This window comes from Stenella coeruleoalba (genome assembly GCF_951394435.1).
Source record: "Stenella coeruleoalba genome assembly, chromosome: 11".
Classification (NCBI taxonomy): Eukaryota; Metazoa; Chordata; class Mammalia; order Artiodactyla; family Delphinidae; genus Stenella; species Stenella coeruleoalba.
In genome coordinates, this window is record NC_137157.1 from 9,630,828 (window position 1) to 9,654,349 (window position 23,522).

The 23,522-nt window shown below is 56.6% G+C and overlaps 1 protein-coding gene across 1 annotated transcript; it reads left to right on the plus strand.

The window, feature by feature from the left end:
- The first annotated feature begins 524 nt into the window (after window positions 1-524).
- On the plus strand, window positions 525-22,537 carry NPTXR (neuronal pentraxin receptor). The gene is made up of 5 exons (XM_079937940.1): window positions 525-1,418; window positions 14,330-14,555; window positions 15,385-15,632; window positions 18,207-18,386; window positions 18,666-22,537. Exons 1-5 carry the CDS (start codon window positions 837-839, stop codon window positions 18,894-18,896), a joined length of 1,467 nt encoding a protein of 488 aa, XP_079794066.1. The 5' UTR covers window positions 525-836; the 3' UTR covers window positions 18,897-22,537.
- Window positions 22,538-23,522: the final 985 nt, after the last annotated feature.

Consider the following 23,522-nt stretch of genomic DNA (forward strand, 5'->3'; position numbering starts at 1 on the left):
TTTTTGAAGGGGAGTGACCTCTGCTCCTTCAGGGAGTTGGGGGTGGGAAATGACAGGCAGGTGGCCATAGTATAACGAGAGGTTGGATCAAAATCTCCAGTCCCCTGCCCCCAGCACTGGCCTCTTTCTTTGTTCTCCCCACGCCCACCCCAGCTCCATTCCATAGTCTGGGTCCAGTCAGATGCTCCTGAGCTCAAATGCTGCTCCAGCGCAAAGCAGCCGCGTGATCTTGGACAGCGACCTGACCCCTGTGGGCCTCAGTTTCCTCATTTGTACCGTGAGTGTGTCCACGGTGGGGCTTAATTGTAAGCAAGCTCCTGGCTCCCTCAGCACAGAGCCCGACGCGGAGAAGAGCTCCCCGCAAGGTAGCGGGCGGCATCATGGGTTCCGGGAGGGGGCCAGAGCACAGGTGGGGTGGGGTGGGGGTCGCCCGGGAGTCCCGCCGCCCGGCCACCGGGTCGCCGCCCTCTGCGTGGTGACGGCAGCGGATAAGGCTCTCGCCGCATCCCGGGCAGCGCCCCCACTCGGCGCCCGGCACGGAACTGGTGCGGGGCTGGGCCGGCCCGGAGGAGCCGGAGGGGCGGGGCCGCCGCGCCAGCTCCCCTCCCCGCCGCCCGTCGCCTTCTCCTCCTCGCGCTTCCCGGGCTCAGAGCGGCGGCAGCAGCGGCCGCGGCAACAGCTTTGGCTCCGGCTCCTCCCGCTCCCGCTCCGGCCCCGCTCGGCCCCACTTGCCCGGGCCCCGCGCCCCGACCCCGCCGCCGCGCCTGCCGGGGGCCTCGGGTGCCCCCGCCGCCCGCCTCACGCTGAAGTTCCTGGCCGTGCTGCTGGCCGCGGGCATGCTGGCGTTCCTCGGTGCCGTCATCTGCATCATCGCCAGCGTGCCCCTGGCGGCCAGCCCGGCGCGGGCGCTGCCCGGTGGCGCCGACAACGCCTCGGCAGCCTCGGGCGCCGCCGCGTCCCAGGGTCCGCAGCGCAGCCTTAGCGCGCTGCACGGCGCGGGCGGCTCGGCCGGGCCCCCAGCGCTGCCCGGGGCTCCGGCGGCCAGCGCGCACCCGCTGCCGCCCGTGCCCCTCTTCAGCCGCTTCCTGTGCACGCCTCTGGCGGCTGCCTGCCCGTCGGGGGCCGAGCAGGGGGACGCGGCGCCGAGCGAGCGCGAGGAGCTGCTGCTGCTGCAGAGCACGGCCGAGCAGCTACGCCAGACGGCGCTGCAGCAGGAAGCGCGCATCCGCGCCGACCAGGACACCATCCGCGAGCTCACCGGCAAGCTGGGCCGCTGCGAGAGCGGCCTGCCGCGCGGCCTCCAGGACGCCGGTCCCCGGCGCGACACCATGGCCGACGGGCCCTGGGACTCGCCCGCGCTCATCCTCGAGCTGGAGGACGCCGTGCGCGCCCTCCGGGACCGCATCGACCGCATCGAGGTGAGCGCCGCGCCACGCGCCGTCGGGACCTGGCCGGGGAGTGGGAGGGGCCGCTCGAGGGAGTCGAGAGCGTCCCGGGGTCCCGCCGCCACCGCCGGCTGAGGGACCCTGGGGAGCCCCCGCGAGTCTCGGAGCCTCGGGTTTCCGTCTGTGCAAAGGGGATGGTTGGTCTTGCCTCCCAGGGGGAGAAGGGAGGAGTCCGGTAGCGCACACAGGCCGGAGACTGACACTGTGACTAAGGCACAGGAGGCACACGGGAAAGGCTCGCTCCATATCCTTTTTCCTCTGTAAGCCTCAGTTTCCGAGTCTGTAAAATGGGTATAACGGTGTCCACCTGTAGTGTGGATTGATGAAAATGTAGGTACGTGAAAATGCTACGCACGAACTAGGACCTCGTTAAATGTCCGTTTTATTTCCTTCTTTCAGACACCCCCAAAGCTGCACCAGCCACACACTCAGTCCCTATGGTCAGAAGATAGGAACGCTGTCCAAGGGTCTCAGGGTCCTCCTCTCCTGCGGAAGAGCAGGGAACAGTGTCTCATAAGCCAAATGTGGGTGCCCCTCACCGCCTCCACCGCTAAGCCCCCCACCTGGGCTCGGACCACGGACTTGATAGCAGGAGCTCAGATGGTGGTAGCCCAGACAAAATGCCTGGAAGCCGGCAGCTGTAGGGTGGGGGCTGAGTGAAGAATAGGGTCCCACCTGGGTCTCTCCCCCTACACTCACCTTTTTCAGATGTTCCTGGCCCAGGCTCAGGATCAGACAGAAGGGGTCCAACAGGGGGAATCCGCTCTTGGCTGTCCTGTGATCCTGGGCCAGCCATTTCTCCTTTGAAGCTGCCAGACCCCTACCTCCCTGTGAGAACTTATTTGGGGCCACCTGGAGGGGAAGCTGGACACACTAGGTAGGACAGACATCTGGAGACACTGACCACCCCCAGCCATCCACGACTTCAGACTGCAGGGAAGGGGGTTAGCAACAAAACTGGATCCGTGGAAGGAGGGGGGAGAAAGAGGCCACAGCACCAGCTGCCCCCTTTATTACCTCCTTCGAAACTGAGCGCAGCTGTCAAAGGGAGGAGAATGGCTGGAAGGAAGGAAAGACAGGGACTTCTCCCTCTCCATGGCTTTCTCAGTTACATCCCTGGCCGAGCAGCACAGGAGATGCTGCTGGTATGGAAGGCTGGCCATGCCCATGGCCCAGTGGCCCTCCAGAAAGTCCATGTTGGTGTCAGCACCCACCCTGCAGGGTGTCAGAGCACAGCCAGGCAGCTATCACAGCCAACCCCAAACCTGGGGCTCAGAGACCTCCTAAGGTGAGTGACAGAGACAGAGGAAAGCCCAGAGTCTTACCTGCTGGCAACATCCTTTTTCCCACTCCAGCTCTGGGGATTTCTAGGATGAGAGCTGAGAGCAGGAAAATAATCAGGGAAACACGGAAAGTCAACAGTGAAGGGAAGTCTCAGTTTTCCTCACCTGTAAAATGGGGACAGTATTAGCACCTACCTCATTGGAGTGTTAGGAGGATTAAGTGAGTTAATCTTTTTGGATTGCTATTTTTAACATTAAGCTCTAATATTACCAATTTTTTAAATAGCCAAAATTTAAAATGGGAACAAATCCTCCCTTTAGAAATAGATTTTATTAATGTTAAAAAAAAAAAAAAAGATCTGGTCTTCAATAAACTTCCCCTTGCCTGCCCTAGTCCCTGCCCCCACACCCAGATGGCGCCCGTGGTTCCTCCCACGTCTGGGGCTGGCAGGGCTGGGCTTGCCCTGGACCTGCACCTGTGCATTTGGCAGGGTGGGCTCCCTTCCGGTTAGCCCGCTGAGGTTGGGGGTATCCTGGTGGCTGGGATTTGGCACCAGGTCAGCCTCCTAGGTGGGGGAGTCCTGCTTCCCTATACGCACTCCTGCTTTCTGAGTGCAGTGGACGTGGAGGGGCTGCCTGTCCTTCTGAGCCTGGCAGCCCCCAGAGCCAGTCTCTTTGGGGTGTTTGGCAGGGGTCAGGGTCTGGAGCCCGACAGACTCGGGGTCAGACTACTGGTCTCAGCTGGACCGCACGCACCTTTTAGCCACTGACTAGTTTTTCCCTTGCCTTCTCATCCAAAAGCCTCAGAAGGATGCCCCCAGGTTTTCAGGGTGTACTTTCTCACCACTAGTCTCTCTCCCACTTTGGTACACTGAAAGTGCTCGTGGTGACGTCACCACAGTTGATAGATTGAATGGGAATGTTTCAGTCCTTATCTTGCTGGACCCCTCTCCAACATCTGACCCCATTGATCATCCCCGCCTACGAATCTCCATGCGGTTGGCTTCTAGGTACCTGTCACCTGCCCCTCCACCCTCTCTGCTTCTCTGTCCCCTCTTGGGTCCTCCTCCTGTAACATGTGTGCCCCTCCTGGCCTTCCTCTCACTTTCCCTGGGTGAACTCAGCCACACGCTGAGGCTTTCCAACACCATTCCACCGTGATGCCCCAAGCCAACTTCGTCTCCAGCCCAGGTTTCTCTCCAAGCTTCAGACCAATAGATCCAGCTGCTTCCTGAGCACCTCCCTCTGGATGTCCCACCAACCCCCTACCTTCATCATGTCCCAACCTGGACTCAGGTGCGCTCTGAGAAGCCCTGCTTGGCTCCTCCCCTCCCCCCACTTCAGTCGGCCTCGGCCTCATCTCTCCGCAGCTCCTTGCAGCAGCCTCCATGCTGGTCTCCCACCTGCCCAGACACGCCCCTCCATCCCTCCTCCTCCAGGCAGCCCCAGGGATCTTCCTTAAGCCCACCCCGTGGGGCTCCCCTGTGGTGCACTCAGCCTGCCCCCAGGCTGCCATTTTGTATCTGGCCCATCTCCCAGTTTCTTCTTCTTCTGCCTAGATTACCCCCAACATATCCATACTCATCATTTAAGTCTGCTCTGAGTACACCTCCTCCTAGAGGCCTTCCCTGCTCACCCTCTGTCTCCTTCCTACCCCCACCCCTGCACATCTCAGCACACCCCTGCCCACCTCTCTGCATCCCTCCCTTCCCCACCCCACTGGGCTGACTACCAAAGGGGAGGAAAGGTCCCCCTCGCCCACCCTCTCTCCACAGGCCTCAAGTTGGAGTCACATTTGAGGGCTTAGGAGAAATTGTTTGTCTTCTATGTTTTTATCTTTGTTGTTATTTTTGTTGTTAATTGAAAAAATGTCAGAAGATTTCAGGGGGAATTATATTTAATTCCACCATTTTATTCGTTTTTGCAGCCCCCCTTTTGGTCCTTTATCCAAGTGTAGACATTGTTCCTGAGTTGCCGGGTTGCTGGTAATTACCATTTTAATGATGCCCATAATATCCTCACATCCATCTCAGGCTCCACCATCCATCAATCCTTTGACCGTCTCCTGTTGCTGGAGATGTAGGTTGTTTCCGATTATTTTTGCTTCTAGATGCTCATTGCAGGATCGATTTCATGCAGATAGTTGTTTGTTTTTTTCTTTTTAAGTCTGTTGAAGTATTTGTTTAGGCTGAATTCCCAGGAGTGGTATTACTGGGTCAGATGCTATTGACTTTTATGGCTGTGGCCAAAAACCACTTTTCAAAAGGACCATTTATGGGGCAGCCAGCCATGTATGCATGTTACAGTGTTCTGTTTTTGCACTAATTTATGTGTAAAATGAAATTTCAAGATAGATTTAAGCAGCAATTTTTGGACATAAGTCACATTCTTAATCCTGCCTGGCAAGCTAGTTGCCTCCCCTCATCTTGGGGTGGAAGCCATGAAAAGGAACACCCTGATGATGGTCGCAGAGGCTCCTGGACTTAATAACAATTATAGCTCATGCTTCCTGAGCACTTACCATGTGTCAGGTGCTGTTCGCTATCTCATTTAATCCTGATAAAATCTCCATGAGGAAGGTACTATTCTATCCCCCTTTCACAGATGAAGAAACCAAGGTTCAGAGAGGTTAAGAAACCGGCCCAAGTTCACACAGCATTGGAACCTGGATCTGACCCTGTTAGTGTTTGGCTCCAGAGCTCTTGTTTTTCATCATTAGCTCTAGATCCATCTGGAGGGGTCAGACCTCACCTATCTTCAGGAGAGTGAGAAACACAGGTGAGGGAAGTGCCTCTTGTTGGAGAGTGCCCTGGACCACTTCTGCCTCAGAGCGTATAGAACGAGAGTGATGAGGGCCAGTCCTCAAAGTCTTGTCGTGCTGGCTGGCAAGATAATCAGGAGGCTGAAAACAATAAATAATGACAACAAGTGACGTTTATTAGGCACTTACTATGTACATGTTAGCTTATTCAGTCTTCAGACCTATGAAGCAGGCTGTATGCATTCCCATCTTTCAGATGAAGAAATGGAGGCTCGTAGAGTCTGGAGGAACCAGAGCCAGACAAGTCACCTCCCGCCCTCCCCACCCGCGGCTTCCGTTTCCCCTTCATAAAATGGTCAGTGGGCAGATGCTCCCTAAGCACCTTGCAGCCCTACATATTCACTGAAATAGGAAGGCTGGGTGGCGTAAAGTTGAGTTCTTCTTGCTTGTGACCTTAGGCTAATCACTTTCTCTCTCGGGGCCTCATGTTTTTAATCTGTAAAATGGTTAGGAGGGGCTGGGTTTGGTCTGGGCCCTTTGGGCTCTAAATTCTGAGTTCTTGGGCCGATGTTTCCTGATTAGGAATTGTAGTGGGGAGTATGCAGATTCCACGTTTATGTGGCCCCCGACTCCCCAGCCACACACTCTCAGACCGCCAGTTCCTCAGCGGAGTCTGCAGATAAAGCGGCTTATAGAATCTTTTGGTGCCTTTTTAAAAGTCTGTTGGTGGGCTTCCCTGGTGGCGCAGTGGTTGGGAGTCCGCCGGCCGATGCAGGGGACGCGGGTTCGTGCCCCGGTCTGGGAGGATCCCACATGCCGCGGAGCGGCTGGGCCCGTGAGCCATGGCCGCTGAGTCTGTGCGTCCGGAGCCTGTGCTCTGCAGCGGGAGAGGCCACAGCAGTGAGAGGCCCGCGTACCGCAAAAAAAAAAAAAAAAAAAAAAAAAAGTCTGTTGGTTGCTTTTGCTTTCCTCTTACATTCCTGCCCACCCTGGAAGCTTCTGCTCTGCAGGGGCTGGTTCCCTTGACCCTGCCTCTTTGGCCACAAAAGGGGCCAGCAGAGTGCAGTGAGAGAGCTTCTGCCCATCGGCCTTTTGTTGGAGGACGTGGAACCTAGTGCCCTCTAGGCCACCTGCAGACCCCGACGGCCCCTCTCCCTGTGGCTGGCCTCCCCCCGTCTCTAGGTGGGGCATCCATACTGAGAAGCCCTTAACCCCTCCTCCTGCCAGTGTGGAACCTGCATTCTAGCAAGAAACCTTGGTTTTAAAAAACCCAGCTCTGCCACCTGCTCATCGTGACCTCAGAAAATTCCTTCTTCTCTCTGCTCCTGTTTCCCCATCTGTCAGATGGAAGCGTGGGCAGGACACCCAGAGAACCCCTCTTTCTCTGTCATCCTGTGCCCTGGAGGCCTCTCATCGCTGGCAGGCCCTCGCCTGGGAAAGGAGACCCTTCCTGCCATTCCAAGCCTGGCACGAGCTGCTTGGGCGGAAGACAGGGACTTACCTGTGGGCCTTTTTTTTTTTTTTTTTAAGGTATATCTTACATTCAATATATGTAAGAGCTCACATATCTTACTTTAAAAAGACACAAATCTTAAGTGTACAGCTCAGTGAAAATTTATGTATGGCTGCATCCATGAAAGCACCACCCACATAAGAGTCAGGACATTTCTGGCACCCCAGAAGGCTCCTTTGTGACCCCAAAGTCCATACTTCCCCAGAGGTACCACTGTTCCAGTTTCGGTCACTGTAGGTCAGTTTTCTCTGTGTTTGAACGTCACTCAGATCGACTCAGAGAAGCTGCACCCCTTTGTGTCTGGTGTTCTCTTTCAACATTGTCTGACCTTCAGTCGTGGTGTGTGTGTCTGTGGTTCGTTATTTTTCAGTGCTGTGTAGTGTTTCAATGTGTGGAGATACCCTATTCCTCTGTGGATGGACATTTGGGTTGTTTCTGGTTTGGGGTTATTATGGATAAAGCTGCCGTGAATGTACTTGTGATATCTCTAGTTGGCTAAAAGTCCTCATTTCTCCTGGATGTATCCCCAGGAGTGGGATGCTTGGGTCCCAGGAGAGGCATATATTTAGCATTGGGAGTTTCTGCCAAACGCTTTTCCAAAGTGGCAGTGAGTGTTTGCACACCCACCTGCTGTGAAGCTTGTCAACCTTGCTACGGTCATTTTAAAGACACTCCCCGTCGTGGTGGGTGTGTAGTGAACTCATTGTGGTTTTAATTTGTATGTCTCTGATGACTCATGATGTTGAGCACCTTTTCACATGTTTTTTGGCCATTTTGTGAAGACCTTGCCTGTGGGAGGTGGACCGAGATCAGTGGCTGGTGTCCCCCACCCCCCCCCCAGTAACAATGCCTTTGGATTTCCCAAGACAGTTGGGCACGTGATCCCTCCTGAACTCGGGACAGAGATCGAGGCAGCCAACCCGAAGCGGAAGCTCTTAGGTGCCCCCCACACCCCTCGTTTGACTCCAGGGGAAGCTGAGGCTCAGAGAGGCTGAGTGACTTGCCCAAGGCCACACAGCACAGCAGAACTGAGCCAAGATGACAGCCGGGATTTTCTATGAAAATGGGCTGAGGGTGGGGTCCTCAGCCTCTGCTGCAGATTCTTGGCCAGGGCCCAGAAGGTGTGTGGGCAGGCAGGGCCTGAGAGAGAATTTTGTGGCAGCTTGACAGGGAGTACTTGAAGGGAGAAGAGAAGGGGCCTGGGGTTGGGATGCCTAGTCACTTGCTCTGGGGCCTCAGAGCCCAGGAGGGTGTATGGGCACACCCGCTGTGAGCCATCTCCCCTTCCTCCGGCCTCCTCCCCTCCCACACACCGACTGGCCTGACCTGGCACCCTTGGTGCACAGCGGTCCATTTGTCTTCTTCCCATTCCAGCTGCAAATTGGCAGTGGGGACCAGAACAAAGATCAGTCCGGCCTCTGCCACCTGCTCTCCTGCCCCTTCCCTGCCAGGGTTAGATGGAGACAGAGCAGCCCGCTGGGCCGGCTCCTGGGGAGGAAGGCGGGAGCAGGACAGCCCCTCTGAGAGGCCTTCTCCGACTCACCATGCCCCCGCCGCCCCACAGAGAGCTTCTTGCCGGTGCTGTCGCTGTCACAGCTCCCAGACAGCCTCCCCCCAGCTGAGAGCGCTGCTGTGGCCGGCGCTGGCCTCATTTGCCTAGGGAACCACAGCACCTTGCAGTTAGTAAGAGGCATCAGGGCTGAGCGTGCCCTCTGTGCCAGCCTGTTCTAAGGGCCTTACAACTTAGTCCCATGAGAACCATGGGACCGTTACTCTCCCCATTTCACAGATGAGGAAACCGAGGCTCAGAGGGGTAAGAACCTTGGTTAAGAACCGAGGCTCGGAGAGGTTAAGAACCTTGAAATCTGGGATTTCAATCCTTAGCAGTCTGGCTCCAGGGCCCACATCCACACAGTTACTACTCACCACGCTCTCCTGTTCTCTCAATAATAGCAGGAAATAATAATGGTTTTGACTCTCTATCAGCCATTTTTATATGCCAGGCTTTACATATTTTTTCATTTTGTATATCCTGAGATGTAGATACTGTAATTATCCCCATTTTACAGTTGAGGAAACCGAGGGTCAAAGGAGTTGAGCAGCTTGCCCAGGGCCACAGATCCAGTAAGTGGGGAGCCTAGGAATGACACGGGCCTGTCTGACCTGAGAGTCATGCTGGTACCCATGGCATCGTGTTGCCACAGCACATGTTGACAGATGGATGCGTGAATGAGTGAATTAATGAGTGAGTGAGGACTCACAGTTCCTCCAGAGACACCCTCTTTCCCTTTCCCTTTGGCGCATCTTAGCTGAGCCGTCAGGGAAGCTGCCATCTGGAGGGTGAGGAGGCATTGGCCAGAGGAGGTGGGATGGGGGTGGGAAGAGTGTTCTCGGCAGAAGGAACAGCATGTGCGGAGGCCCCAGGGTGAGAGGGAGCTGGGGACTTTCAGTCGGAATGAAGTGTAGCCTCTGGGGGTGCATCAGGGCTGAGATTAGAGGGGCGGGGTATTTACTGGTGGGAGAAGGGAGCTCTTGCAGGATTTCAAGCAACCTGCTTGGATTTGCAGTTAGGTGCCTGCCTCTGGCTCCTGTGTGGAGAAGGGCCAGCGTCGGAGCCTCACGATGGTGGCCTGGGCTGGGGTGGGGGACGCAGGAGCCGAGTGAGGCTATGGTTAAGATTCAGGGTTACATTCCACCCTCAGAGACTCTGCTTTTGGATTTTCCCCCGTTTTTTTTTTTTTTTTTTTTTTTTAAGCCCACTATATTTTATTTTATTTATTTATTTACTTATTTATTTACTTTTTTGTGGTATACGGGCCTCTCACTGTTGTGGCCTCTCCCGTTGCAGAGCACAGGCTCCGGACACGCAGGCTCAGCGGCCATGGCTCACGGGCCCAGCCACTCCGCGGCATGTGGGATCCTCCCAGACCAGGGCACGAACCCATATCCCCTGCATCGACAGGCGGACTCCCAATCACTGCGCCACCAGGGAAGCCCTTCCCCCGTTTTTTAAAAGAAATTTATTGTGAAGTACCTCAGAGATATACAAAGGTATAGAGACTACCATCCAGGTTCCCACCCAGGCTCAAGACCCAGACGAGTTGCAAACAGCTGATGCCCCTCAGCGTCTCCCTCAGGTGCCAGAGGGTCACCACTGTCCCGAATTTGTATTTATCTCTCCGTGCATTCCTTCATGCTTTTGTATATACGTGATCTAGTTTGGAATTTTTGCAACTTTGTGCGAATGGCATCTAACTGTTCTTCTGTAACTTGCTTTTTTTCTCAATATAATGATTCAAAAAAAGATTTATGGGTGGAGGGGAGGCTCCTTCACGAGGTGTTTCAGTAGGTATTAAACATACATGTGTAAGTAGTAATAACCATAATAATAACTGACGCATAGCACGTCACGTGCCAACTCTAAGGGCGTTATATCTATTAACTTATTTAATTCTCACTACAATGCTATGAGATATTATTTTTGTACCTTTTTTTGCTGATGGGGAAACCGAGGCATGCCAGCTTTACATAACAAGGTCACTGGGCTGGTGGAGCCTGGGTGTGAGCCCGGGCCGACTCACACAGGACTTGGGGGCTGAGCAGATGTGGGAGATAGGAGGCCTGACCCACACCGCTGCCGCCGGGCCTGCTCTCTTGCCACCCTGCCCTGCTGCCCCTGGAGCTGGGCCTTGTGCTGTCTGGGCGGGGGTGAGCTGTGCAGAGGGTGGGACCTTGACCCCAAAATCCAGCACCTTCCCTCTGCTCCCTCAAGGAAAGGAGTTGTCCCCACTGGGGACAAGGTGGTAGGGTCTTCCCCACGACCTCTAGCCTCAGAGCCACCCTGCGTAGGCAGGTCCCTCGCATCCAGGCCCCTCTGTGAAGCTGCCCCGAGGCACGGTCTGACACCACCTGCCATATCCTCCCAGCCTTCTCACGGCACTAAAACCTCTTCTGCTGGCCCTTGAGGCAGGCAGTGCAGCCGACACCGTGCCCATTCGGCAGACCAACGAACTGTCAGGGTAGGCGTGAAGAATGGAACAGGTTCTGGAATCAGAAGGGGCTGGACTGGGGTCCTGGGTCTGCGACTTCGCAGCGGTGTGACCTCAGGCAGATGACTTCACCTCTCTGAGCCTCTGCTCTCTCGTCTGTAAAGTGGGCCTCCTTACTTCCCCAGGTTGGCGAGAGGGGTTGTGGAATGTTTGCACAGTGCTTCTGGAGTGCAGGGCCTGGCACGCGGTGCGTGGCAAGGAGGACAGCTGCCTCTGTTGGCCTCTTGTTACTGAGCGCTAATGAGCCCGGCACATTACCTGAGCTGGACCCGAATGCTGGGCTCTGGCTCCAGACCCCACCCTGGACTCCCAGCACGACAGGAGTGGGTTCTGAGCCCCCATCAGGACCCTCGTGGGGTGATGGCATCATCGTCTCCCTATCGTCTTGTGCTGGGGGCCCACTTGGCATCAGGCCGAGCCCACGCGGCACAGCCCGCGCCCGCAGCAGATGGGAAAGTGGGGGGAGTCATGTTCTTCTGATTCAGACGTTGGGGTGGGGAGGGGGCCACACAGGATCCAGTGAGCCCACCTCCTCCCTGGCCTTCCTGCAGAGCTGGCGGCTCTGACAAAAGAACAGCTTGTGTGCCCACCTCCCTCGGCCTGCGCAGTGTCTCCTCGCAACAGCATTTGTGTAAATAGCACTTGACGTCCTGTTCCTTCCTGGCAGGTCTTTCTCGTTCCAAGGGAGGAAGACGCTTTGCTAGAGAGAGAAGGCTTTGGCTCCAGAAGGGTCAGCTTTGCCCAGCCCCATCACTGTAGAAAATTCAAAAGGACTTCTGCCTCGGTTTCCCCATCTGTGAAATGGGGACACTAAGAGTACCATCCAAAACAAGTGGCTGTGAGGATTCACGAGGAAATACATGGAACGTGCCGAGGGCGGGCCTGGTACACTGTTCTTCAGAGGTGTGCCCCTCATGCCCAGCTAGGCCCAGTGGAAGGAGGGAAAGTGAGGCTGGAATGGTGCTGGGGCCGAGGAGACCCAGCCCCGGCCCTCCCAGTGCTGATGTGGAAGGCAATCCATGAGCTAATTGCCTCAGCCCAAGGTTTCCCGAAAGTCCAGCTGCCTCAGATGCAGTGGGTGGCTGGCCCTATCGCTCCATAAGCTGTCTGTGGTCAAGGGAAGATTCTGGAGGTAGCGAGCTCCCCATCAGCTGATGTATACAAGCCTCACAGTGTGCATTCTGCTTTTACAGTCCACGAGGACCTGTTACTTCCACTGTTCCATCCTTACATCTGTCCTGTGGATGGACAGAGTGGGGCCCGTTGTCCCTGTTTTACAGAAGGGGAGACTGAGGCTTTGCGTTTAGTCAGCACCAGAGTCAGGATTCATACAAGGAGCCCCCCGGATAGTGGAAAGTGAAGATTAGTGTAACATGGGTGGGGCCGGGTGTACCGAGCAGCTTATCCATCCGTGCCCCGCCCCCCTCACCTGGCCTTCCCACCTGGTGGGCCAGAGCAGGCGTCTTAATGGGTGGGTGGCTGTGTCCTCTCTCATGGGACTCTGTGAGGGATAAAGTGGCCCATGCCGGGCCAGGCTTGGGCTCCCCTGATCACAGCCCCGCGAGCCAAACCCTCCAAGTCCCCACTTTATAGAGAAGGACAAATGACACCAGAGAGGTTAGCCCACCTGCCGCCGCTGTTGCGGTGGAATGGAGGAACCAAGTGTCAGTCCCTCCAACTCCTCAGCGCAAGGTCACGTCACTGTCTGTGGTGGCCGCTCCCTTCTCTCAGGCGCTGGGAGTGGCAGTGCCACTCTGCCTGCACTGCCCTCCCCACCCCCAGCACTTTGAAGCAGGGGGCACATTTATCCCCTCATCACATGGAGCTCAGAGAGGCTAAGGGAACTGCCCAATGTCACACAGCAAATGACCAACAAGGCCAGGATTGGGCCACTGAAGCTGGGAGGGGTCTTCTGCACTTGCCCTGAGCTGTGGGGCCATCCCTGCAGGCACGTGGCACTCAGGGAATGCTAGGCTGTGCTCTTGGTTTTCTGTTCGGCCCTCGGCTGTCTCTTCAGCACCTGGTGCAGTGCCGAGCCCGTAATAGGTGCTCACTGAATATTTGCTCGGTGAAGGAGTCATGAGAATTCAGTGAGCTCAGGTCTGGGGCTAAGCCTGTGGTCAGGGCCCAGGGCAGGTGGAGTGGGAACCGCCAGGGCCCCTGGGCAGTGAGGAAGCATTGGGCTGTCAGTAGGGAGCGTGGAGGAGGAGAAAAGGGAGATAGGGGACAGGGATGGTCTAATTTGGCTCCTAGAAGCTCACTGAATTATTAATTTCCTACCCACGTTCCTGTGATGTGTCTGCCAGAGGCTGCCCCCCGCACCAGAGTCAAGACTCGTGGCCTCACCTGCATTCCTCCACCCCAGAAGGGGCTTCCTCCAGCAGGGGAGGGGAAAGGAGAGGTGCCCTGGCTTCTGCCCCAGTTCTTCCCGCTGGGGTCTTAAGACAGGAAAAAGGGGGACTCTAAACACTTTGTCCTCATCCTGGGCAGGACGGGGGTGTCAGAGACCACCCTGGAACACGCTGCCCTAGACAGTAAGTGCAGTAAACGGGCTCTGTTCATGGGCATTTACCGCATGTAATCATCCCCACAACCCTTCTGAATAGGTACCGTTGTCCCGTGTTGCATGAGAGGAACCAGGGTTTCAGAGAGATGGAGGCATTTGCCCCAGGCCACACAGCAGGTTGGTTCTCAAGCTGGATTTTAACCCTGGGCTGTATGCCTCCAGAGTCTGTGATCTTAACCACATGCTAACCTGAAGCGGCCGCAGCGCTGGAGCAGTATTCCAGAAGCCCCTGATTTGTGTCCCCCCGGGTCTGCCCAGTGTTCGCACAGAGCCTTGCACCCCCTTAGAGAAGCTTGACATGTGACTAAGTGAAGACAAAGACATTCCACCCCTTCAGGGCCCATTGGGATATAGCCTGCCCACGATGAAGGACTCAGTAGTGGCTCTCAACCCCAACTGCACGTTCGACCCCCCAGGGGACTATTACAGCTCTCTACTGCCAGCTCCCCACCCCACCATATGCTGAGCCGTCCTGAGGGCAGAGGCCAGCCTGCTTTCAGCTCCCCGTCACGCATCAGCACTGGAAGCAGCCTGCTAGACACCAGTACACGTTTGTTGCCTGGAGCTGGTATTGCCATCCCATTTTACATATGGGGAAGCTGAGGCTCACCTGGGGTCACTCAGCAGGGGTGGTGGGCATCTCTGGGCCCTTTGTCTCTTTCCTTCCTCCCTCCAAGTGACCTCGTGGTCCCTTTCTGTGCCCCGTGAGCAGCAGGAGCTTCCAGCCCGGGTGAACTTCTCAGCGGCCCCAGCCCCTGCGCCCGTGGTGCCCACCGCCCTGCACTCCGAGATGGACGAGCTGGAGGGGCAGCTGCTGGCCAAGGTGCTGGCGCTGGAGAAGGAGCGCGTGGCCCTCGGTCACAGCAGCCAGCAGCAGCGGCAGGAGGTGGCGAAGGAGCTGGACGCCCTGCAGGACCGTGTAGCAGAACTGGAGCGCGGTGGGTCCTGAGCCCCACAGAGGGCGTGGCAGGCGAGGCCTTGGTCCTCAGATGGGTCCTCAGGGTGGCAGATTCACTCAGAAAGCATTTTCATGCTCTCCAGAGGCTAAAGCTAGATGGGATGGTGGGGAAGAGGCTGTGAAACACAAGAAAGAGAGAATAATTGGGAGAGGGCGTTATCATTATTGTTAACAGGTAGCATTTTCTGGCCCTTATTGTATTCTGGGAGTGGGCTAAGTACTTGATTCATCAGCTGGTTTAATCTTCACAGACCATACAGGGGTGGTAGTGTTATTATCCCCATTTCACAGCTGAGGAATATAAGGCTCAGAGAGGTCAAGTGACTTGCCCAAGGTCACACAGCCAGTAAGTAGCGGATCTAGACCTTAAACCAGGTCTGACTCCAAAGTCCATGCATTTAACCACCACCACAATAGCACCTTCAATGTCAGAATTTTGTCATTTGTTTAACACCTGGGGCTGGCACCGCCGGGGGGGTCAGAAAAACATGACATATTGGGCAGTGTACAGGTGTGAGCATCAGGGGACCTGGCTCCTCATTCCACGGCTGTCGCTGGCTTGCTCTGTCGCCTTGGGAGCTCACCTCCTCTCCCCAGGCCTCATTTTCCTCATCTGAAAGATGTGGATTTAGGACTCATGAGCTCTCAGGGCCCTTTCGTCTTTTAAACTTTGTGAGGAGCACCCTTAAGAGGCTTACAGATGAGTTGGGGCTGCCAGGGGACTAGTAACCCTCATTCTGGAGTATGCCCTGCCCACCCCCCATCAGTGTCCACTGACCCCCCCGTGTCCACCTTGCTCACCCCCTCAGGGTCCTCAGCCTACAGTCCCGCAGACGCCTTCAGACTCAGCATCCCCATCCGCAACAACTACATGTACGGCCGCGTGCGGAAGGCGCTGCCCGAGCTCTACGCCTTCAGCGTCTGCATGTGGTTGCGGTCCAGGTCGGGCGGCACTGGCCAGGGCACCCCCTTCTCCTACTCGGTGCCTGGGCAGGCCAACGAGATTGTGCTGCTGGAGGCTGGCCATGACCCCATGGAGCTGCTGATCAATGACAAGGTGAGCGGGGGGCGGGGGGCCGAGTGGGAGGGGTGGGGGGGTGGGGCGGGGGGGCCCTTTCAGGAGCACCGGTACTGTGCTGGGCCCCAAACAGCTGGGCCCTTTCAGTTCTCCTGCTCAGCAGAATCAGCACACATGAAATGCCTGGTGTGTGCCAGGCTGGGTTTGGGGATTTCAAGACAAGCCAGACCTGGGGCTGCGAAGAGGAGCTCATGTCCAAGAGAGGCTGTCAGCGGTGGCGCGCCACTTACAGAGGGGCATGTGAGGCTCACAGAGGTTCAGAGGCTTCCCCAGCGATGCAGCTATGGGAGCAGGGCTGCAAGTGCCTGCCCCCAGGGCCCTGCTCATTCTTCTGGACAAAGGACCTCTCTGGGGAGGGAGGGAGGAAGGGCGGGAGGGAGTGCTAGTGGATTCCTCGCCCCCCTCCCCCCTGCAACCAGCCCCATGCGCCTCCCCTACGTGGTGAGTAGGATGCTGCCATGGTCAGGCTCTGGGCTGCATGCTGGATGTGAGGCCTCGTTCTGCCACTTACCCACTTCGTGACCTTAGACTAGTCACTTACCCTCTCCATGCCTCACTTTCCTCATCTGTAAAGCAAGAATAACACTCTCTACCTCATAGGGCTGTGGGGAGAAATAAACGGCTTAAATACATGTAAAGGGCTTTGAGCAGAGCCTAGCATTTAACAAACTTCGATAAATGTGCCCTGCGCTAGTAAATACTTTACCCATGTTATCACCCTTGGCCCAACTGCACCAGGAGGTAGACACCCTATTATCCCCATTTTGCAGATGGAAAAGCTGAGGCTCAGTGAGGGCAAATAGTGCACCCTGGCCACATAGTGAAGGGGTGATGATGTGAATTGGGGTCTTGGGCTCCAGAAACCACCTCTTAATCCCTCCACTGTTCTGCCCTTGGGTCACCCATCTGCCCCATGCCCAGGACTCCCACCCCCTCACCCCTCCCCCAGCCTGGCTTCAGGGCAGGATAAGGTAGGGGGACTGGGGGGAGTGATGTGGCAGGAGCATGGTGATCAAGGGGGAAGGAAGGGGAGCATCTTATCACCCCATTCCCCCAAAATATCTTCCCCGGCCTGCCACATTGCTTTGGGTCTTGCAGGCATGGTGGTCTTTTGAGACTCCCTGAAAATGCAGGCAACATATATTGCACCCACTTGTGACCAGGCCACGGCCACAGAGAGCTGCTAGGAGTGGCTGACACCCAGCAGAACCCTGCTTAGCAGGAGGTGCCTTTCATGGGTGTCCTGAAGGAGGCAGAGGGAGATGGGCCCAGGGGACAGTGAACTTCCCTTGTAGCCCAGTAGGTCCTAAGACCACCAGGGTAGCTGGATGACATCTAGATCCTGCCTCCTGGTTCCCTTCATGCACCCCCTGGCTGCCATTTTTGCCTCTGCCCACGGTTAGCACTCAGTTCTAGTGAAAGGAATTCAGCACCCTGGACAGGGCCCAGTTCCCTGAACTTCTGGGGCCTTTTGAGCACCAACCTCACAAGCTACTCACAGCACTCATTTTATTCCAGCCTCTGAGCCTTTGCCTCTGCTGTGCCCCCCGCCACTTGCTTTGCCTTGCAGCAGAGTTGCCAGAGTCCATTGTACTTCCAGATGTGTTTAGCTTTCACATCTTCTGTTCCCACACCCCTCTCTCCCTCTGGGCCTTCACAGCCTCTGTACCTCCCAGATGGCCCCTGTTACTCTGTCTTGTAATATTATCCCCGAAGTCCTTCCCTCCTGTGCAGACTCAGCTTTTTTTATGATCAGGACCAAATCCATACCCCCAGTGTCCAGAACAAGGCCTGGCACCAAGTAGGCCTCAGAGAATGCTGCAATAAATTGTGATCTCAGAGAACTTGGGAGATGAAAGAGCCCTTTGGGAGCCCCAAATCCAGAGGCAGCAAGTACCTTTCATATCACAGGCCAACTCTATCAATCATCAGTGGCTTCTGAGAGCACTGTGATGAGGAAGGTTCCTAGGGTGAGTCTAGGCTCATGATTGATTAGCCATGTCTGCCTTGGGTGGAGGAGGAGGCAGAGGTGGCTGCATATTTGCTATCCTTTTCCCAAACCCCTGACTTTACGGATGAGGAGACTAAAGCCCAGGGAGGAAAGGGCAGCCTCCCCAGGATCCCACAGGGGGTTGGTTGGCAGTGCCCGGCCTCTGCGTCTAAGGCTTGTTCTACCGCCCCCAGTACTTCCTGAGCCCAGCTGTGTGCAGGCACTGTGTGTGGTATTCAGGGGAAGGTGGGCTTGTGAGATTCAGCTCCCACCCTGCATGACCTTGCAGGCCTGTTAGAGAGTGAATAAACCAGCTAGAAACAACTGAAAACCAGCACTGAGTAGTCCCTTGTGATCTGAGTGAAGCTGCCTGATTGTACTGATATATTGTGGGGAAAGGGGAAAGAGTGGTCGGAAAGACACTGAGCTGGGAGCAAGGGGAGGGTCAAGCCTTGGGTCAGTCCCTGGAAGGAGGGACACTGGTCTCCCCATTCCCCATCCCACTGCTCCAGCCTCGGGCCTTGTGGCACCTCTGACCTGGGGCTGCGGGAACCTCTTTTCAGGTGGCCCAGCTGCCCCTGAGCCTGAAGGACAATGGCTGGCATCACATCTGCCTCTCCTGGACCACAAGGGACGGGCTGTGGTCTGCCTACCAGGATGGAGAGCTGCAGGGCTCCGGTGAGAACCTAGCCGCCTGGCACCCCGTCAAGCCTCACGGGATCCTTATCCTGGGCCAGGAGCAGGTAAGGCTCAGGGTGGGATGCAGCTAGATATCCCACCCACTTAGGGCCTCTGAAAGCACAGCAGTGAGCTCTCAGTCTGGCCGAGCCACTCTGGGCAGACTGGGTGAGACCCAGGGAGAGCAGAGACTCGCCCAAGGGGCTAGAACCTTGGGGCGGGGCTAGAACCTGGAGCGGGTGGGACTTCAGCCGGGACAGGGGGTTGACTCTCTGAGTGCCTGCCTGTCTCTGCTGCTCCCTCACTCCATGTCTCTCTTCCTTCTCTCTGCTCTTTTGGTCCAGGATACCCTAGGTGGCCGGTTTGATGCCACCCAGGCCTTCGTGGGTGACATTGCCCAGTTTAACCTCTGGGACCACATCCTGACACCTGCCCAGGTCCTGGGCATTGCCAACTGTACGGGGCCGCTGCTGGGCAACGTCATCCCCTGGGAAGACAAGCTGGTGGAGGCCTTTGGGGGTGCAACGAAGGCCGCCTTCGATGTCTGCAAGGGACGGGCCAGGGCCAAGGCATGAGGGGCCGCCTCGTCCAGGGCCCCTCCCTTGCCTGCCAATTCGGGGGCCTTCCGGGGCGGGGTCACATTGCTTCCTCAGCCTACCCACATACTGGCCTCCTCTCTTGCCCCGCTCCTGGCCACGCCTCCCGTTTCCGCTGCGTCCACCCACACCTCCAGAACGCCCTGCCCTCGATGGCTTTCCCCTAATCCCACTCGGATGAGAGCAAGCAGCTCAAATCAACAGGTCAAGCCTGGGGGGAGTCCAGGGCCTGGCAGTGGGTGCGTAGCAGTGCCCACGGCTCTTCCCCCTCACGGCTGCTGGCATTAGAGTGGAGCCGTCTCTCACCTCCCACTGCACCCTGTCTGTCAAGCACAACTGATTCCACTGATCTCACAGCTCCTCCCATGAGGTCGTGTATGGGGGACGGGCCCCCTGTCTCAGCGGCAGGACTGGTTATCTGCCCTCTTGTCCTCCATGCAACAGGCCTGTCCCCTTCCCTTCAGGGCCATAACAGGCTGGAGAGCTGTCCCCCAGCTGAGAGGGAATGACAGAACCATGGGCAACTCAGATTCAGCCCTCCTTTATCTTTCTACCAGCTGCCGGTCAAGGGCAGTGGGATCCTGATGGAGCCTCTCCCCCCACCCCACCCCGACCCACACCCCTCTCTTCCTCCTCTTTCCTTGTTTCTTCGTGTGCAGTGGTTTGAATGTGGGTTCCATGCCTGGCCCAGCCCCACCTCAATTTCCAGGACACCCCCTTCCCAGCTCCAGCCTGGAGGGTTAGGGACCAAGACTCCGGGAGGCCAAAGGGCCATAGTCACCCCTTGCGCCCATCCACAGCTGTGCCCACTGGCACGGTCACCTCTCCCCTTCTGCAGCCAGGACAGGGCCTGGGCCACTTCAGCCTGGGCTGGGGACAGCATGGGACAGAGGCACATGCCCCAGGGGACCCACAATACCTACCCGCTCTGCATGGCCCTGCAGCCTTTGGGGGATGGAAAGACGGAGCTGAGAGGGTAAGGAGAAGCGTGGCATAGTGTGCAGAGTGCTGCATAGGGAGGAGGAGCCCTTGGTTCCTGGTCAGCCCTGCCGCTGACCTGCTGTGTGGTCTTCTGTAAGTCCCTGCCCTCTCCGGGCTGACCTTCCTCATTTATGAACTAAGGCCCTTGCTTCCGTCATTTCTGAGAGCTCTCCAGATCAAAAGTGAGACGGTCTGTGATTTCAGGTGGATAGGGTGGGACAAGCCTGAGAACCTGCCTAAGGACTGAGGGGCACAGCAGGGGCAGGTCCTGGGACTGGGCAGCCGATGGGACCTGGCTAGGCTGGGTCAGGGTCAGAAGCTGGCTCCAGAGAGTCAGGGGCGAGGGCAAGGGTCAAAGCAGACCAACCTCACACACAGATTGTAAAGATCAGCTCTTCTGTTTTCCCCCAGCCTGGCACCCTTGCCTATCTGAGTGTCTCAAAGGGCTGGTGGCTTCCTGGTTCCTACCCTTAAGTCCCCACCAGCTCCCCCAAGAGAGTAGGAGAATATCAGAGCTGAGAAAAGCCACCCAGTCTGACCTCTTGCTTGTACAGATGGAGCAGAGCTCAGAGAGGGCAAGTGACTTGCACAGGATCACACAGCACGATGGAGCAGAGCCAGGACTAGAACCCAGTGCTCTTTCCCCCACACCCTATTTCCTGCCCATGAGAGTCTTTTGAGTCCAGCCTATACCTGAGAGAATGGATATTTGAGAGGTCAGAATGCTTTCCAGCATGCCCACTGGCCCACCTTCCTTTATGAAACATACAAACATCTTGGCATTCCCACCCCCCACCCCCAGAAGGTAGGGGAGGAGAGGTGTGATCCCGGGGCACTCTGGCAGGAATGGACACCTGAGAACACAGGTGTCCCTCCCCTTGCCAGTCACCTACCAGGTGTCTGGGCAGCTGTTGGCTACCTGAGTCAGATGGGCACTGGTGGCTTTTTGCCCCCCTTTTGGGTCCCTGTCTCCACTCCCCATGTCCACTTAGCCTGAGGCACTAGGCAAGAACTGCAGACTGTGGGTCCCAGGGCCATGGAGGCTTTTCCAAAACTTGTCGCTTCCAGCCCGAAGATCCTCGTTTCCATTTCAAGAGCACAGAGAGACCTTTCAGCCCCTCCAGCCCAACTCCGCCTAGAAGGAATGATGGTGCACTTCAGCCAGAACCTGCCGAGGTCTGGGTTGTCCCGGTAACAGCCAATGACATCAGCCTCAGTGCGGGGTCAAGCGTCTCATAAGGACATACGCTGTTGCCGGGGGTGACGGCGGAATTCGGAACTTAGATTTCGGGGACACTGGGTTTTACTGGGTTTCTGTTATCGTTTTCAAGGGAACAGCTCTTGTGGAGGCCTTGGGGCAAAGAAAGGGTCTTGAGAAGGAGGTGAAAGAACTTGTTTGATCCCTTGAGCCCACCCCGAGGCATCATCCCAAGTCCTTTATGCTTTCTAATGGTGATCATGAGACATGTGACCTGTGCTGAGTCACCCTGGTCATCCCTCCAGAGGGAACAGGAACAAACTGGAGACACTTGTAGGCTCTGAGTCTGGGCCATTGGTGAGTGGCCTGGATCCCCGTTTCCATTCCGGAAAGATGAACGCCCCAAAGTCCCCACCTCTCCTTCATCTACTATTCATCCTTACCTTTGCCGAACGCCTGCTGTTTGGACTCCAGATTTGACCTTTAGCTGCTCCCAGGCACAGCCAAAAAGACGGGGAAGAGAAATGGTGCTCGGTTGCATCCTCCAGCTACTCCTGGCTGAGAACGAGGCTGGAGCCGTGTCTGTTAGGCCCTTTGTAAGTGTCAGGCGTCATGCTGAGCACCTCACGGGGATCACCTCATTTATTCTCACAACAGTTCTAAGCTAGGACTGTTCTTAGCCCCCTCACACAAGTAGAGAAACTGGGACCCAGTGAGGTTAAGTAACCTGCCCATGTCAATCAGCCAGCAAGTGACGGAGTCCAGACTTCAAACCAAGGCAGGTGACATCCAGGACCCACCCCTCAGCCTGAGGGGACGGGCACTACCACCGTCTGTGCAGCGGGATTTGGTCATCCGTTGCTCCTGACCCCATTCACCCCACCGAGAGGAACAGAGATGCAGGATGGGCTGACCCCAGGGCCAGGGTCCCCGTGGGTGAGGCCGTGGGAGGGTTCTCAGCCCCTTCAGGGAACATGTCCCTGTGCAGGGTGCCCTCCTCTCACCAGCTGGAGTTTCCAGGAGAGCTGAAAGGGGAGAGGAAGATGGGCGTCTCCTGAGAATCCCAGGCTGCGAAGGGGAGAAAGTTGATATTTCTCAGACCCCTGCTTTGGGCCCAGCCCTGTGCCAGGTGCTTCACAGCTCTTATCTGCCAGTTTTCCCACCTTGTGGCACATGGTGCCCCTAATCAACATCCCAAGGGGGCAGATCACCTTGCCACCATTGTGCGTGACCTAGGACCACAGATTTGGGCAAGAAGGGCTCTAAAGCCCTTGTTTTACAGATGAGGATGCCAGGGCCCAGGGAAGATGAACAGCATTTGCGGACACCCAGCCGGGACACTGGGAGACCTGAACCCAACCTTCTGACTCTGCATTCAGTGCTCTCCATGATGCGGTGGCCCCGTCCCCGTCCCCGCCCCCCCGCCGAAATGGGTCCCTCCTTTTCTACATTTCCCAGCACCCTTGCTCTGAGCAAACTGGGGAAGGGACACCTCTCCCAGAGATGCACTCACTCTCTTCACCCTCTTTGTCGAAGCTGCCTACCACTCTAAACCCCTCCTCCCAGCACCACCCCCGACCCCGCTGGGTGGGGAAGGGGCTCACGTGGGCCCAGGCTGAGCAGTGAGAGAGCATGTCGAGCTGTCAGACACTGTGAAATTAGTGCATCCTACTGGCGACCTGCCTCCCCCTCTCCTTCTCCTGCCTGATTTTGTACATAAAGTGACATGAGATGCAACATGCGTGCGTGCGTGTGCGTGTGTGTGTGTGTATGATATGTCAAGGTTTTGTTACTTTTTTGTTTCTGTAAATTTGAATGTTCAAAATAAACATGATGTTTACTCTGAGGCTCTTCTTGCAAGGGTGGGGCTACCCTGGGGGTGCCGGAAGGGAATGAAGCGGCTGCTACTTGGGGCGGGGCAGTAGGCAAAGCCAGAACAGGTGCCACCTTGGGGCCCCAAAGCCTCACCCAAACCCACCTGTGCCCCCCAACCAGGCTCTGCCAGGTCCCAGGTGTAGACACACCACTTTTCCCAGGATTTATGCAGGAAGGATGTGAAGAACACAGGTCCCACATGGAAGGTGCCCTAGTTCTGATAACTGGGCTTTGGCCTCATTCCTAACGCCTCATCCCCACCTCATGCCCCAGTTATGGGAACCAGGTCCCTGACTTGTTCCCTGAGACCCAATCTGCCTGAGTTACTTGCCTGGACCCCAGAGTGTTGCCTCCCTTGGGGTCCTGGGGAGATGGGGTAGGGGAGAGGGAGGGCCCTGTTGTATTTCAACCCGTCCCCTCCCCACAGTCTACCTGGACTCCTCTGACTCGTGTGGCCTCTAGACTGACTCTCGGCCACAGGGTCTACTACCCTCACCCACCCCTCCAGGCACCCACCCCATCCCTGAGAGGTCTTGATCTGGTCCCCAGCC

Coding starts and splice junctions, on each gene's coding strand:
- NPTXR (XM_079937940.1), top strand. CDS start 837: ATGCTGGCGTTCCTCGGTGCCGTCATCTGCATCATCGCCAGCGTGCCC. Junction 1,419..14,329: donor ACCGCATCGACCGCATCGAG/GTGAGCGCCGCG, acceptor CCCCGTGAGCAG/CAGGAGCTTCCAGCCCGGGT. Junction 18,387..18,665: donor TTATCCTGGGCCAGGAGCAG/GTAAGGCTCAGG, acceptor CTTTTGGTCCAG/GATACCCTAGGTGGCCGGTT.